The 14,460-nt window shown below is 37.6% G+C and overlaps 1 protein-coding gene across 2 annotated transcripts in view; it reads right to left on the reverse strand.

The window, feature by feature from the left end:
* The window catches only part of dpp10 (dipeptidyl-peptidase 10 (non-functional)), a 218,702-nt gene that overhangs the window by 127,794 nt on the left and 76,448 nt on the right, over positions 1 to 14,460 (reverse strand). The window contains exon 1 of one of the 2 annotated variants that reach the window (XM_088606023.1): positions 7,725 to 8,188. The exons of the other annotated variant lie outside the window; for it this stretch is intronic. Within the exon in view, the coding sequence (XP_088462149.1) occupies positions 7,725 to 7,778 (54 nt within the window). The 5' untranslated portion in view covers positions 7,779 to 8,188. Of the gene's footprint in view, positions 1 to 7,724; positions 8,189 to 14,460 lie in introns of those variants that run through there. 2 annotated transcript variants of the gene reach the window in all.

Raw genomic sequence — 14,460 nt, forward strand, 5'->3', positions numbered from 1 at the left:
TTAGGTTGTTTTCTTTAAAAATAATTTTGAAATGATATTTTCAGGGTGACATATTTGTTGTTTAAAAAGTAGCAGACACAACCCACATTAGGTTGCCAAGAAAGATCTACAATATATATTCATAGCCCTAAAAAGAAGCAAAACATTAGGCAAAGTATGCAGTTCATCTCATTCTAATATCTGAATCCTGTTTTCTGTTTAATGGCATTCGAAAGTAATTTGTGTTAGATTATAGTTGTTATAATCTCATCTTTTTTTTTTCAGCTGTCACATCTCAACTAAATAAGATTAGAAACTGTGGTTTGTACATTCCTCTTGAATTGCATCCTTGATAATGGACCAAAAGCCAGCACTTTGAGGCCTTATATAATTCATCTTATATAAGCTATGCAGCCTTGCAATCGCCACTTTAAAATGAGATGTCACAGAAGGAGGCTTGGATGTAACCAAAGGAAAGGAATGAAAAGAAACCAGATCACCTGCGGTGAAACGTGAGGGCTGAGGTGTTTGAATTATGGGTAAGTGCTCCAGGTTGGCATCGTTGCAGTGGTCAAGTCCTCATTGTAGACACTGCTGTTTACTGTAAGAGAGATGATTTACTCCAGTTGCTCTTGTCCACTCAACTGTATAAGCGGGAAACACCGTTGTCTGGGGGATATCCATGCGATGGAAATGTGTCCAGTCCCACACTCTCTAGTCCAATGAATGCTACAAAAACCTAGATGAGCTGTGGCCTTATGAGCTGCTGTGGCTCAAGAATGGGCTTTACTCTAAGTTGGAAGACACCAGATTAAAAATAAATAAGTAGCTAAATGCATCATTGATTTGACTGAAATACAGTCATGGAACCTACTGCACCATTTCTCTGTTTCTCATTGCTACTATCCCTGTACTAAAACTCTCACTCTCAGACAAATGACCTTAAATGTGACTCATGATGTTGGCTTTTAAAACCTAACCACGTCCATACACAGTTACCACCTTCTCACAATCGTTTATCACCTTCCCTTACAGTTCAGTGGTTCTTTTCCTTTTTAATTAACTAAAGACTTGTAGATAATTAAAGAAATTATACCGAGAGAAATGATAAGGAGTGATGATCAGTGGGGTCCACTAGTAGCTCTATTTACCCCATGCCTTTTTACTTCCAGTTAATTGATTTTAATTAACACCTCAGGTGGAGTGACACCAAGATGAGCGCATACATGGGCACACTAGTGGAAATGGTAACCCAGTAGTGTAAGGTAAATTGGTATGAAATCATTATACCTTTCCAAAGACCCTGACATAAAAAAATACAACAAAGTGCCCCCCGATGATCTGCAGGTCAACAGGACCCACACTAAAACCAGCTATCCTGTGATCTGCTACCTCTTTGCACACACAAACCATCTGTCACTCAGTCAGCTGAGGCACTGAGGGCCTTTGGTTTTCTATTTTTTGCATTTTTTTTTAATTACCCAGGAGCATGATGGGAAATTCCGTGAGTCAATGCCTCAGACAAAACAGATGTTCAGATAGAAGCTCAATGTGCGTCAAATAAAGTTTTAAATAGGCTAAATGGGCACTGTCACATTTTAACCCACAAGGCACCTTTTCGGCTCTTTTTCTGTTCTGGATGGTTTGATTCAATTCTACCTTTCAATCCAAAGTGAAACACATTTGCTCATGTCAGCACAGCCTCTGGTGGCCATGAGTGCATACTGTATGTCAGAGCAGCTCAACCATTCGCCTCACCTGGGCACCGCTGTAGGCAGGCTAGAGGTGAGAAACCAAGGATCAGCAACAAAAGACGCTGAAATATCCTCTTTATGCTCCAGAGCACAATTTAAAGCTTATTGATAGTGAATATGAGAATTTGGACCTGGAACTGTCAGGGACTTACTTACTCTGCACAAAGACAAACAATAATGGCTTTCAATCTTTACAGGCACCTTTCATTAGTACCACTGACACACCAATTAATGGCACAAAGGAATCTCAATAGTAATATTATCCTAAATGCTACATAATAATTTCTCACCTGTTTCTTTTGTCTGTGTTCCCAGGTTCATTTAATCTTTTTCAGCTCCAAACATGTGGCATCCCATTGTAAAAGAAACTGGAGATGTGATGCTTTTTTTTCTTCATAAGGGTTCTGTAAGTACCTTCTTGGGAGAACAACAAGCTAAAACATTCCAGTGAAATTGGTTTCAGACTCTTCAGAAAGATTACAAATTGTGCTCCAAGCATTCTTAATCTCTTGCAGTTTACAGAAACTAAACCAGAGGACCATTAAGCTCTCCCCATAAACTCTAGGGACACGTCACCATAATTCCAAATGTGCTCTAATACAACCTTCAGCAACATAAACTGCAACTGAGGGTTGCAAATGGAGAATATAGGAATGGGAACATTAAGTGTTTACAGAACTGAATGAAGTAACCAACAGGAATAAATTAGAAAACTAGCATTCTTACATTCTAACCCCATTATCCAATTCAGGGTTGCAAGTGAGCCAGAGCCTATACTGGCGAGTAACGGGCACCACATGGAATATGCGCTGGACAGGATAGCAGTCCACCACAGGGCAGACAGCATTATTACTTAATTTCGATCATTTAAGATAAGCATAGCATTCTTTACATTGTTAGTATGAAAAACACTGCACGGCTACACTGGCCGAATAAGCCCCTACAAGCAAAGACATGCCTGAATAATAAATTCTTCATCAATTTAAAATTAAACACCAAAATAATTAGTTATTCATTTTCTGCAAGTCCGAAAAAGTCTCACTTTACAGCTTTTCACTTCGGGTAATTGGTCTTTTCTAGGGGGACTAGTTCAGATGTAGACAGACCATCTATTTCAGGAATAATACACATGCTTATATATTATAAACATATATTGTAACATAACTCAAGTATGAAAAGCAATCAATTATATTTAGTCCTACAAGCAGCACAGACACATATTTTGGAGGTCATAACATTATCTGGTTCTTTTATAGCCTTCACAGTTGTGATATTAACAAACACAGTGTTCCCACACTAAAACATGTTGTTACTAAGCAATGCATTACCAATCATACTAAGAAGATGTCTCGGGTTATCTGAGAGATGCTTTTAACTACAAGGAGAACCACTCACACCACAGTGCTACATTTAATAAAAACAGTAACAAACAAGTGAAGGCCATTCAGTCCAACAAAGCGCTTTGTGTGTTAGAATCTTATCCAGCCATTCCTTTGAGGAAGTCAGAATGGTGTTCTAATCATTTCGTAGGGTATCAAATGTTCAATGCAACTGTGTTGGTTTTACTATTTTTTGTGTGTGTGCATGTTTTAGATTTATTCTGTATTTCTGATTTCCAAATAGGGTTAACCATCACGGCAACCGTATTTTGATGATGGGGCAGCCTGTTTTCTAATCATTTGCACATACCTGAATTCACAGAGATTTTTATGACATTGAACGACATTTCACTCTTTTGTGAGATTACACAAACTCAGTTCAAAACGATAATAATTTGGGCATCACAGTGGGAAACTTTACATATATCTAATTCTGCTATTGCTTGGCGTTTCTTCTTTGTTTTTTTCATCAAAGAATCTCATTTATTTTGGTAATCTGAGATGGCAGCTGAAACAGCATTGACTCGTACTGTTATCTGGTTTTCTCATTCATTGGTGCTTTTTTCTCCAGGCAATATTTCATCAGCCCCCATGTCTTCCCTAAGAACAGCAAGCTCTTGTCGAGGTGATGATTTAAAAAATATTTGTCCGTCACAACGCTATACATTCCATAGTAATAGAATAAACTATATCAGCTGTTCGAATTATTTAAATAAAAACTACAACAGATTGCTGGACACTGCCAATCAATGTTCAGTGACCAAAATAATACACACATAAACAAAAAACATATAATGGAAAAGCTTTAATCTGTTAAAGTTTACACATTTAAATTCATGCTTTAAATGTCTTTTTAAGGACTAGTTTTAGAAGCTCTCTTTGAGAACCTTTTTTTTTGCATTCTGTTTAAGAAGATAAGATAGGTTATAAACCAGGGGGGCCTTTTGGCCCAACAAGCTTGTTTGTATACCAGTAGCTAATTGATCTAAGGATCTCATTCCCAGCCACCTCTTGAAAGAAGCCAGGGAATCAGATTGAAAAAAACAACTAATATCCAAAACCAATATACATATATGGAGCATTAAAAGTTATCACTTTACAACTGCACCAATTACACAAAGTTATTATCAGGAAAAAGATCAAATGTATGTACACCTACCACAAAATAAGATTATTGTCCAGGCACGACACAGGTAAATCCATTATTCTGTCAACATGAGCCAAGTGAGGATCAATAAGGGGTCGACTAGGAAATTCACACTGCAATGTGGCCACTTGTGGAAGCACATCAAGCTATGCAGCTGCGATGAGTGCTTTGTCTTGTGGGACCCTGGTCCATTCTTCTCTCAAAGGCTTGATAAGAACGTGTCTGCTCACTCGTCTCTGTGCTCTCGCTGTCACATCGGCTCTCACCCCATCTGACACATTGGTGCATCCACACCACAGCTGTCATGTTCCCATCTTACAAGTAAGGTGTTCTTACCTGAACACTAAGTGAGGTCCCAGTACTCGGTCTATGTACGGTAGTTGTATGCTGACAGCTTGCTGTCAATCACTATAAATTCTGTAGTTACTAGGCATTCCTTCCCAGACCAGCACACATAGACCATCCCATCAACTGACCTGTTGCTCATTGCTACTAAGACACAATAGTCTGCAGGTCTGTGCCACACTCACTGATATCCATCACAGTGTTCTGCACAAAACCCAGAGAGTACACCTATTGTTCATGATCAATTAATCAAACATGGTGTTAGGAACATTTAATCAATATCCAAATTGCATACCCTTAATTTTTCTTAAACCCATCCCTCCAACCATTTTCTTACCCCTTTATCCAAAACAGAGCCTATCCCAGCAAGCAAAGGGTGCAGGGCAATACACTGTATACCCCGGATGAGACGCCCATCCATCACGGGGACAGACACACACACGCACACACTCACACCAGGGCCAGTTTACCCAGAAGCCAAATCAGCCACCAGTATGTTTCTGGACTCTGTAGGAACCGAAGAACCTGGAGGAAACCCATGTGAGCCCGCAGTAGGGAGAACAGAAATCCACACAGATACTGTAGCACAACCAGGATTTGGATCAAGAGCCCCAGTGCAGCGATACAGGAATGCTACCCAACATGCCACCACACTGCACCTATTCTAAAACCATACCTGCATAAATAGAATGCGGACTTTCTTCTTATGCTATTATATTTTGTTTTCTCTTAATGAGTTAGATGTACTGTATCACAAGAAACCAAGGATATGCAGTTCTTTAATATTGAATTAAATTAGTTTCACTTTCACTTAAATTTGTTTCTAGGAAGCTTCTACTGTAGGTCAAATCTACTGCAGTCTTTCAATATTGGCTTTCAGTTTTGATGGGAGCCCATATCAGGCAAGGTCACTATGCAATCAAAACATTAACAACTCATTATTATCTATGCACAGAGTATGTAAGACTTCCATTTAGCATTCATTTCAACATTAGCAAGTTTAAATCACTAACCAAAAAACAGACTTTTTTTTCCACTGGGATCCACAAGCACCTTTGCAAATGGTATAGATTCTGAAATGAGTGACATTGCATCTCCAACATACTGCAGGTTGCAGCACACAAGGCCTTGTATCGCTTGCCAAATACAGTCGTTTTTTTCCCCCTTTGGACATGCTAAACTATTCAAACACTTTTCAGCAGTGCAATGTATCATTTCCAGCACAGAGCTGCCCCATTGCTATTGTGGCTAGGTAGAAAACTCGGCTGAGGACTAAATAAGCTGAAGTCTGTATGACAGCAGGACAGCCTTAAAACAAAACAAAAAAAAAACAGAAAAAAATATTATTCTCACTTTAGGACAAAAGCCAAAAAAAAAACACTTTGTGTTTAAGAAGTATGTATAATCCCTGTTGTAAAGCATATTTGAGTTGGTGGCCCTAGTCTGCAGTGAAAGAAAATTCTGCTGCAATAATTTGACTGAGAACTTACATTATACTGCACGTTAGCTTCTTACAGGAGTATACAGGAGAACGTGAGAAGCATTTTTCCATCACTTTTATTAAAATGGCAATTACACTTAATTCAAATGAGGCCAATAACCTTTTAAATCTAGAGGTGAGTAAATTGCTTATCTTTGAATTGAAATTGGGCATTTTAAGATTAGTCATTACTTTCAGCACATTCCTTAGTTAATAATTTGCCCATTTTCCTGATCCCAACAGCATTAAGGGCTTTGCGATTCTCCCTCCCCCAAACAGCCTCAGAGGGACAGTATTTTTTTGTGGAACAAAACACACTGCAAGAGCAGACAACAGCTCGCCTTAGAAGCGGTATCTTCATGTTGAAAACTAGTAATTTTACATAATACATCAATCAGAAAATTACAGCGCACGCGGCATTTATAATAAGTATTAAAAATTTAAAAAGCTGTAATCAATAATTCAGTAAATAGAGTTAGTTTTCTGCACACTATAACACAGCAACAGTCCTTCTGCCTTGGTGCTGTCGTCAAGTTGCCGGCTTTCTCTGCAACTCTTGACTGCTTTAGCCCGCTCCCTTGAGATTAGTTATCGGTACCGTTTAAATTCTGCACGCAAATGCAGGCCTGACACGGGCCCGAACAGATTTACTGAGAGGAACTGTGTACACAGCATAAAAGTCTGCTTTTAATTAGATAAGCTTACTGTATGTGCATTGCATATAAATAACCCTATCTTTCAGACGCGCTTCGTAGCTTGTAAACGTACACGTTCCCTTTGACGTGTTTTACAGAATTGTACCATCATCACATACAGTAAAACATCCTTCGCGTGAAATAAAGTGCAAGTAAATCTAGTGGCACGACACTTTGAAGGGATTAGAATCAATTGATAAATTGAATGACAACCAGACAATTACAATAGTCTCTACTATGAGCTCACAGCACCATCTCTGGCAGTATAAACTCCCTTATCCCCGGAGATAACTAATTATTCATTGACCTGACTGCTGACAGTATATTCTTTGGGTGACTAATTGATATAATGATGACGTGCATCACATCTGCTGAATCATGTATTGTAATTCTTCCTAACGACTCGAATATGTGCCGTATAAGCTAAAAGGCAAATAGTACCAAATGGTTAGTTAAGACTCTACTCGTTAAAGATGCAACCACGCAAGCCCCGCTGTTTATTTCTGAAAACCAGCTTTTTCATAAGGTCAAGGAACTTCGGTCTACGACTACCTTCACACTAGTGCTAAATACACGAGGGCACTGTTTTTTTCGAGCCACACAGTACAACAGTCAAATCAAGTCAAATCCTATCTTTAACCCCTCGATGGGTAGCTTATATTGGCACGCCGGCATCACTTTTAATGTGTGTTACGAACATTTCAATCAATTCTTTTTTCCACAAGCGGTTTCTCAAAAGAACCTAATGCGTTCATCAGCGGATCTACAAGACTCCCGTCACATCTGGCAAATCTGGACATCAGCAATGACATTGAGATCTGAAATGTTTATCTGAAGAACGACGACACTTTTACTTCTGGCACGGCACAGTCAATTGGTTATCGGGTCCGAAGACTAAAGTTTGCATGGCGTTTCACAGCCTACACGGCTATTGAAATGATTTACCTGCTCTTGCTGCTGGCTTCCTCTTTGGTTCTGTTGCTCCTTGGTTGCTGTCATTGTGAAATCGGGGATTTACAACTTCTTTAGTCTTATTTTCCTAACTGCAGAGGATGCATTCCACTCGGACGAGCGCTTGGCTCCGTGCGGCACTGTTGGCAGCGCAGCCGCCGAGTTATCGCAAGCAAAATCTTGAACTGGAGGCAGACAGAAATGGAACTGTCACGATTCGGAGAAGTCTAGGAGACTGCGGAGATACCTGAAGGTTGTGATTCACATTCTGCAAAAGCACAACCTACATAGGTACAAGCCTACAGCTGATAATGGCACCCAACCAGCAGGCTTAAATGCCTTGTGATTTTTTTTTCTCCCCCCTCTCTTGCTCTGTCTGAGCCGACAGGAAGCGGTCAGGATCCCAACTGGTCTCTACTGCAGCGTCCCTATGATCCGCACATCTGGGGCAAAATCAAATTGTCAAATTCAGTTCGTTTCCCTCCTTGGAAGGAAGAGACCATTGTTCAGACAGCACGGGGGGGGCGGGCTGGGGGTTTTTATTATACTGGAGGTTTAGATTTTTTTCCCCATATTTCATTTACAGTGTGTTAAAATAACTAAAAAAGAAAAGAAAATATCCCTCAAGACAGTACATCGAAACTTCAGCGCATTTTCCAGTATAAATACTGAGCGGAAAGAAAAAACAAAATGTACTGTAGGTCTTCGTGTTCAATTGTATTACAATTGTACGATTGTAAATATAGTTGGGACAGATCGGGAACTGGCCAGGGTGCTGAAACCTAGGCAACAGTGTCCCTTCTTATTTTTACCGGAAGAAAATTGCGGGACCATACAGTTTTTGCTCCAAAAATAAGTTATATTATGTAAATATAGCGTAGATAACAAATGTGAAGAAGATCTTTCATAAGTTCGTGATGCCACCGACCTAAATTTAATAACTGAAAATCTCGCAAAATACTGGAGCTGGGTACAGCACACAAGACTCACTGGTGTGACGTTTCAGAGAATAAAAGTAAATACGCATGGCGTTCCCTGTTTTTCATTTTTAAACGCACAAATAGAAAATAATACAACATTCGTTGTAAAATTGCAAAGAGCTAGTTTTGGTCCGTTTGACCTATTCCGCCTCTACCACGGAACAACCACAGCAACATCTGCTCACAGAGTTTCATTTTCTGAAATCAGCTGCTAACACGTTCATGAAACCAGGAGTCAAGTCATATACAGAAGGAATTTTAAAAATGATTTTCAGTAAGTAAAGTTTACCGGATAAAGTTAAGGTGAAGTAAAGACGACAGAATTAGTCAACGTATTTGTAACATAATACTGTAATAGGGCATGCTTCTGTCTGTTAGGAGATTTCACAACGTCTGTACAAAAGCTGTATTATAGTCACTATAGAAACTGTGATCTCCTTTAAGTTTCAAAACTCACTTTTCAGACTGTTTTTCATTCCGAAGAACAACAGGAAAGATACAGGGAAATTCAACATTAAAGAAAAGAAAATAATAATGTTATGCTTAAAACAGAAGAACGTGAAACAGATCCTATGGGTGCCAGGGGTGACTGTATTCTACTGCTGAAAAAAGAAATAAGGGAAGGACTAAACCTAGGCAGTATCGTGCAAGAAAAACTGCTAAGTGGAAAACAACGAAAGAAAAAAAAGCAATAGAACATATTTTACAAATTCACAAACTATTAGCATAACAGTCATTCTAATCTCCAATGGTGACAATACTTGTATTGTGGTGTAAAATGGAGTGCTACCATTTGAATTACAATGCTTAATCTTCATGCAATCATTTTAGGGTCACAAACTGAGACTGGAAAAAAAACAGATTCAAAAGGTCAAATAAGAATGTGAGCTCAGCTGTGAAGAGACGAAGACTGAATTCTGTCAGAGGAGAAACATAGCTGCTGTAAATTCAGGGATCATTGCTGGTATTATCATAAATCCTACTTAACCTTTAGCTCTAGTCTGTATAGCAGCAAAAGCAGATGTTTCAGAAAGGAAAAGTAATAACAATCCAGACACTGTGCACAGGATTCGATTTTAATTAACAGCTTGACATACCAATAATAATGTTAAAACTGAAACTCAGATCTCTTTCACTCATTTCAAGCATTTTTTAAGACTAACAAACAACATGAAAGATTCACATATTTTTAAACATAACCTTTCCTGAACCCTCAAAAAGCACTATTAAAAAGCACATACAGTATTTTCTACAGAGAACTTTTTTCTATTATAATTTAAGCAAAATAATCATTCTGTCCAATCATGTTTTAAAAAGGTGGATATAAATGTATGAAGGTTAATGCACAGAGACATTAATCATTTTAATCTATAGTGGTTTTGTTAAAAAAACAGTTATAATGGAGTGCATTTAACAACATGTACACTGTACATTAGACCTAATCGCTATGATCAATAATTAAAGTTAGTATTATAAGGTGTACACATTGTACTTGCTTTCAAACTATTGTGGTAATTAAAATAACACACTTTTAGATTAGGACATTCAAAAAGAATATTGACCTCTGCTGCATTTTTGCATTGATCAGTTGACCTATGATTTTCAGTGTTAAGTTTGGGCCAGAATTACTTCAAATGTATTTTTGTCTATTATTGTGTACATTTGAGTAAGACAAAAGCAGTTTATGAAAAAGTTAGTTTAAACTTTCAATGAGTGATTATTAGTATCATCTGATCTTACCTAATGTCTGTACTTTGGGTACCAAAACCAGATACCGAAATTATCCAAAATGCCTCACAGAGTGCAGTACTGTACTGTATATCTATACTAATTCAAAGTATTAAAAAACAAATTCAAACAGCAAATAATTAACAAATATATATAGAAAAAAACATTAATGACTGTTTTAATAACCACTGTTCAGAAATATTTTTAGAAATAGAAACATTACTACTTTTATCTCCTTATTTATCTTTATTTGAAAAATAAAATGCTGCAATCTTAGTACTGTAGCAAGGTTATTATAAGAATCACCAAAACTTTACACATTGAAGAACTGTTATATTTCCTTTGGCATGCAGGTTTACTCACAACTCCGTATATAAAGTACATGAGGTGGGTGAGTTAAAGAAGCACCTGAAAAACCAAATGAGATAGATGGTCCGCTTTCAATGTAAATAATCTTATGTTCTTATACTGCAAGGAAAGGTATAATTGTGTAACAAACTAATCTGTAGCATAGACAGGCCACTTAACGGAGTGACTAAAGGGAATATCTAATGCCGACAGTAGTTCATATTTTATCATGTAATCTCCCGTATAGCGGGGAGAACTCCACATTACGGCAGAGATAACAGCATCCAGGGAATGCATCCCATGAAAATAGAATTTTATTGTGTCTCTCCGTTGAATTCTTCCTCAGATCAGCTTCGGACTAAATCTTATGTTATCTGATCATGAAAATGAGAAAATTGCCCCTTGCTGTACACAGTATAGTCAAAGACATGTCTATTTATTCTCCTACATCAATGATGCTAAATAAGGAATATAATTAAGACTGAAGAATTATCCAACAATCCATTTTCTAACTGCTTTATGGGATACAAGGTCTCGGGAGACTCAGAGCCTGTCTGTGCAAGCAACAGTCACAAGACCAGCTACTGTACATCCAGGACAGGATGCCAGTTCATCACAGGACATGCACAGACACAAACATTCACAGTAACTCTCACACCAGGGCCAATTTTCTCAGAAGTCAATTAACCTACCACTGTGTCTTTGGACTGTAGGAGGAAACTAGAGCACCCAGAGGAAACGCACATGATCATGGGTAGAACATGCAGTCTCCATGGAGATAGAGCCCCAAGAACTGAACCCAGGGCCCCAGAGCTTTTAGACAGCAATGCTTACCACTGCTCCACTGTGCAGAACTGAGGGACTAAACAGAGATATTAAGATATAATATGTTTTACAAGGTATGTGTGTATAAAGTATGTACTGTATATTTGGCTACCTTACATGATTGCAATATTTACTAGAGCTCTCATTTTTAACACATGCTTTGATTTAAATCACCTTCATTTGTTAGGTCACCTTAATTTCTTATTAGGTTTATAGTCATTGAGGATAATTTAATTGCTAGTATTTGTATATTTTAATCTTATAATCATAAGATAATAAAATCAGCTCTCAAAAACACATACAGTGGCACGTATCATGGATGATCATGCTGCTTGTGGACTTTTCATTCATTTTTCATATGTATTCATCATTTTAATATATATTCACTTACTTAGACTTTGAATGCAATGTCAGATAACATTAACATTCTGACCTTTAAAGGTACAGTGAAACCAACAGTGAATCCCTTCAGGTTAATGTTTTTATTGTCAAATTTGTGAATAACAAAATCCTGTCTTCATCATCAATTATATTCTGGGGAAAGAATAGAGAGCTGAAACAGCCCCAGGTATCTGTTTTGCTGATGTGTCTAGTGCTGATAAAGTATTAATTCCTCTATACAATTTAGCTTCACCTACTTCAATAAATCTACAATGCTGTGTTGTAGATAAAAGCTTCTGACTTTGTTCACAGAATGGTTTATAGTGTGAATAAAGTGCCATGGACAGCACTTAACTTCTGCAAAATGTTCTTAACAATTGCTAGTTCAATTTAATGATTCTTGAACTCATTTTAATTATATGAAGTTATTTACTGCTTAAACTGGGTAAACTGATGTTACATGGTGCAATTTCTATTCAATATTGTTGGCCATTTAACACATACAAATACTTAATTTCAGATACATCACTTTTTCTTTCAGGTACAGTATAGAAATGCAAATATTGACATCTAGATCTACAAAGCCTTTGATAATGTTTGGACACCCAAAAAAATGTTAGTGCATAAATCCTGATTTTGAACATATTGCCTAAGGCTTAAAATTCACACAAACTTCAAATGATTAGCTTTAAGCCTTGATCATAGTGTTGCGCAAATGTACAGATAGTTACAGAAAAGATACTTGATTATACACTGTACAGTATGTGCAAAAATCTGAAAGAAAATGTCTCTGAAAACCCAAGAACAAAATGACAAATGTCAAGCAATTTTGTCCGTGCTGAAAAACACTCGCCTAAGTAGCTTAATATCTTTAAATCTGACACGTAATCCCTTTGCTTTCCAATTAAGAATGTTCTCCATATGCTCTAAAAACTTGAAATGATGCATAATGTACTTATTGTAAGGGTTTTTTTAAAAAAAACAGGATTACACTTTCTATTACACTTCTAGAAAAGTGTGCTTTAAGAAGTCAATTTCATTACCTTGTGTAGATTTCTCCCCAAACCATTTAATGTAGTTCAGAACATATGTATAATCCTAACCCATTTCAATGTTAACGAACACTTCCCTATTTTATGAAAAGAAACACCATAAAATTGTAATTAGTTGGTCATACTATATATAGGTCCTACAATTTCACATTTCACATTCATGCAAATGAAAATACCATGGCTGTTTAATGTGAAATGTGGGTTCAAACTGTTGTGCTAGAAAAAAGACCCTCAGCTGAGAGTTTGTGTGTTGAAAGTCATCTTTATTCATATGCATATAGAAGTCTTGCCTAGTGTGGCACAAGACTTAAAAACCAACGTTTACAGTCCTCTTTTATATAGTGAACAAACAATACAAGATACACTCCCACATGACTCTCTGTTTGCCTTATGGCTATATATGATCATTCTAAAAAGCTGACCATTACATAAATATTCTTTACTGCTGGCTTGCGTGACAAGCTGAAGCTGAATTTGTTCCAGGAGAGGTCACTCGGTCATTTCCCTGAGAATCATGTCAGCTGTGCATAAAGACATCATGTGGCTATGTTATCTTTTGAGACCAGATAAGTAAGAAGATACATAGTTAACAAGATATAATACAAATTTTAGTAAAAAAACTTTTAGTTAATTCCCTCAAAACCAAAGTACAGTGGGGAGATTCCCAAGTCCTCCACAAAGAGCTGTAGCTGAATGTACAGGAGTACTGCATGTAAAGAGCTGTAGCTGAATGTACAGGAGTACTGCATGTAAAGAGCTGTAGCTGAATGTACAGGAGTACTGCATGTAAAGAGCTGTACTGTAGCTGAATGTACAGGAGTACTGCATGTAAAGAGCTGTAGCTGAATGTACAGGTGTACTGCATGTAAAGAGCTGTAGCTGAATGTACAGGTGTACTGCATGTAAAGAGCTGTAGCTGAATGTACAGGAGTACTGCATGTAAAGAGCTGTAGCTGAATGTACAGGAGTACTGCATGTAAAGAGCTGTAGCTGAATGTACAGATGTACTGAATGTAAAGAGCTGTAGCTGAATGTACAGGAGTACTGCATGTAAAGAGCTTGAGATGTACAGTAGGATGTCCGAGTGCTACAGGGGACCAGTTCAATTTTCTTAGTAACTTCAGCCTCTGCCAGCTTTCAGGATTTGTGGTGTGAGAGTCGGCAGATGGACTGTCAGCCTGATATTTTGGAGGATGTAGGATGGCAGCCTCATCACTGGGGCAGGCTGAATAGTACATTTAACCATCATTAAAATTCACTAAGACTGGTAACATGTGATACACCTTTCATGAAGGATTATTTGAAGCTGTTTTACAATGCAACAATCAACAAAAGAGACATACATACACAAAATTAAGACAGTAAATGACCAGATACCTGTGGAACCTTTTTTCTTGTTTTGCTTTCCTCGGCAAT

This window comes from Lepisosteus platostomus, chromosome 14 (genome assembly GCF_059453375.1).
Source record: "Lepisosteus platostomus isolate fLepPlt1 chromosome 14, fLepPlt1.hap1, whole genome shotgun sequence".
In the NCBI taxonomy this organism is placed as follows: Eukaryota; Metazoa; Chordata; class Actinopteri; order Semionotiformes; family Lepisosteidae; genus Lepisosteus; species Lepisosteus platostomus.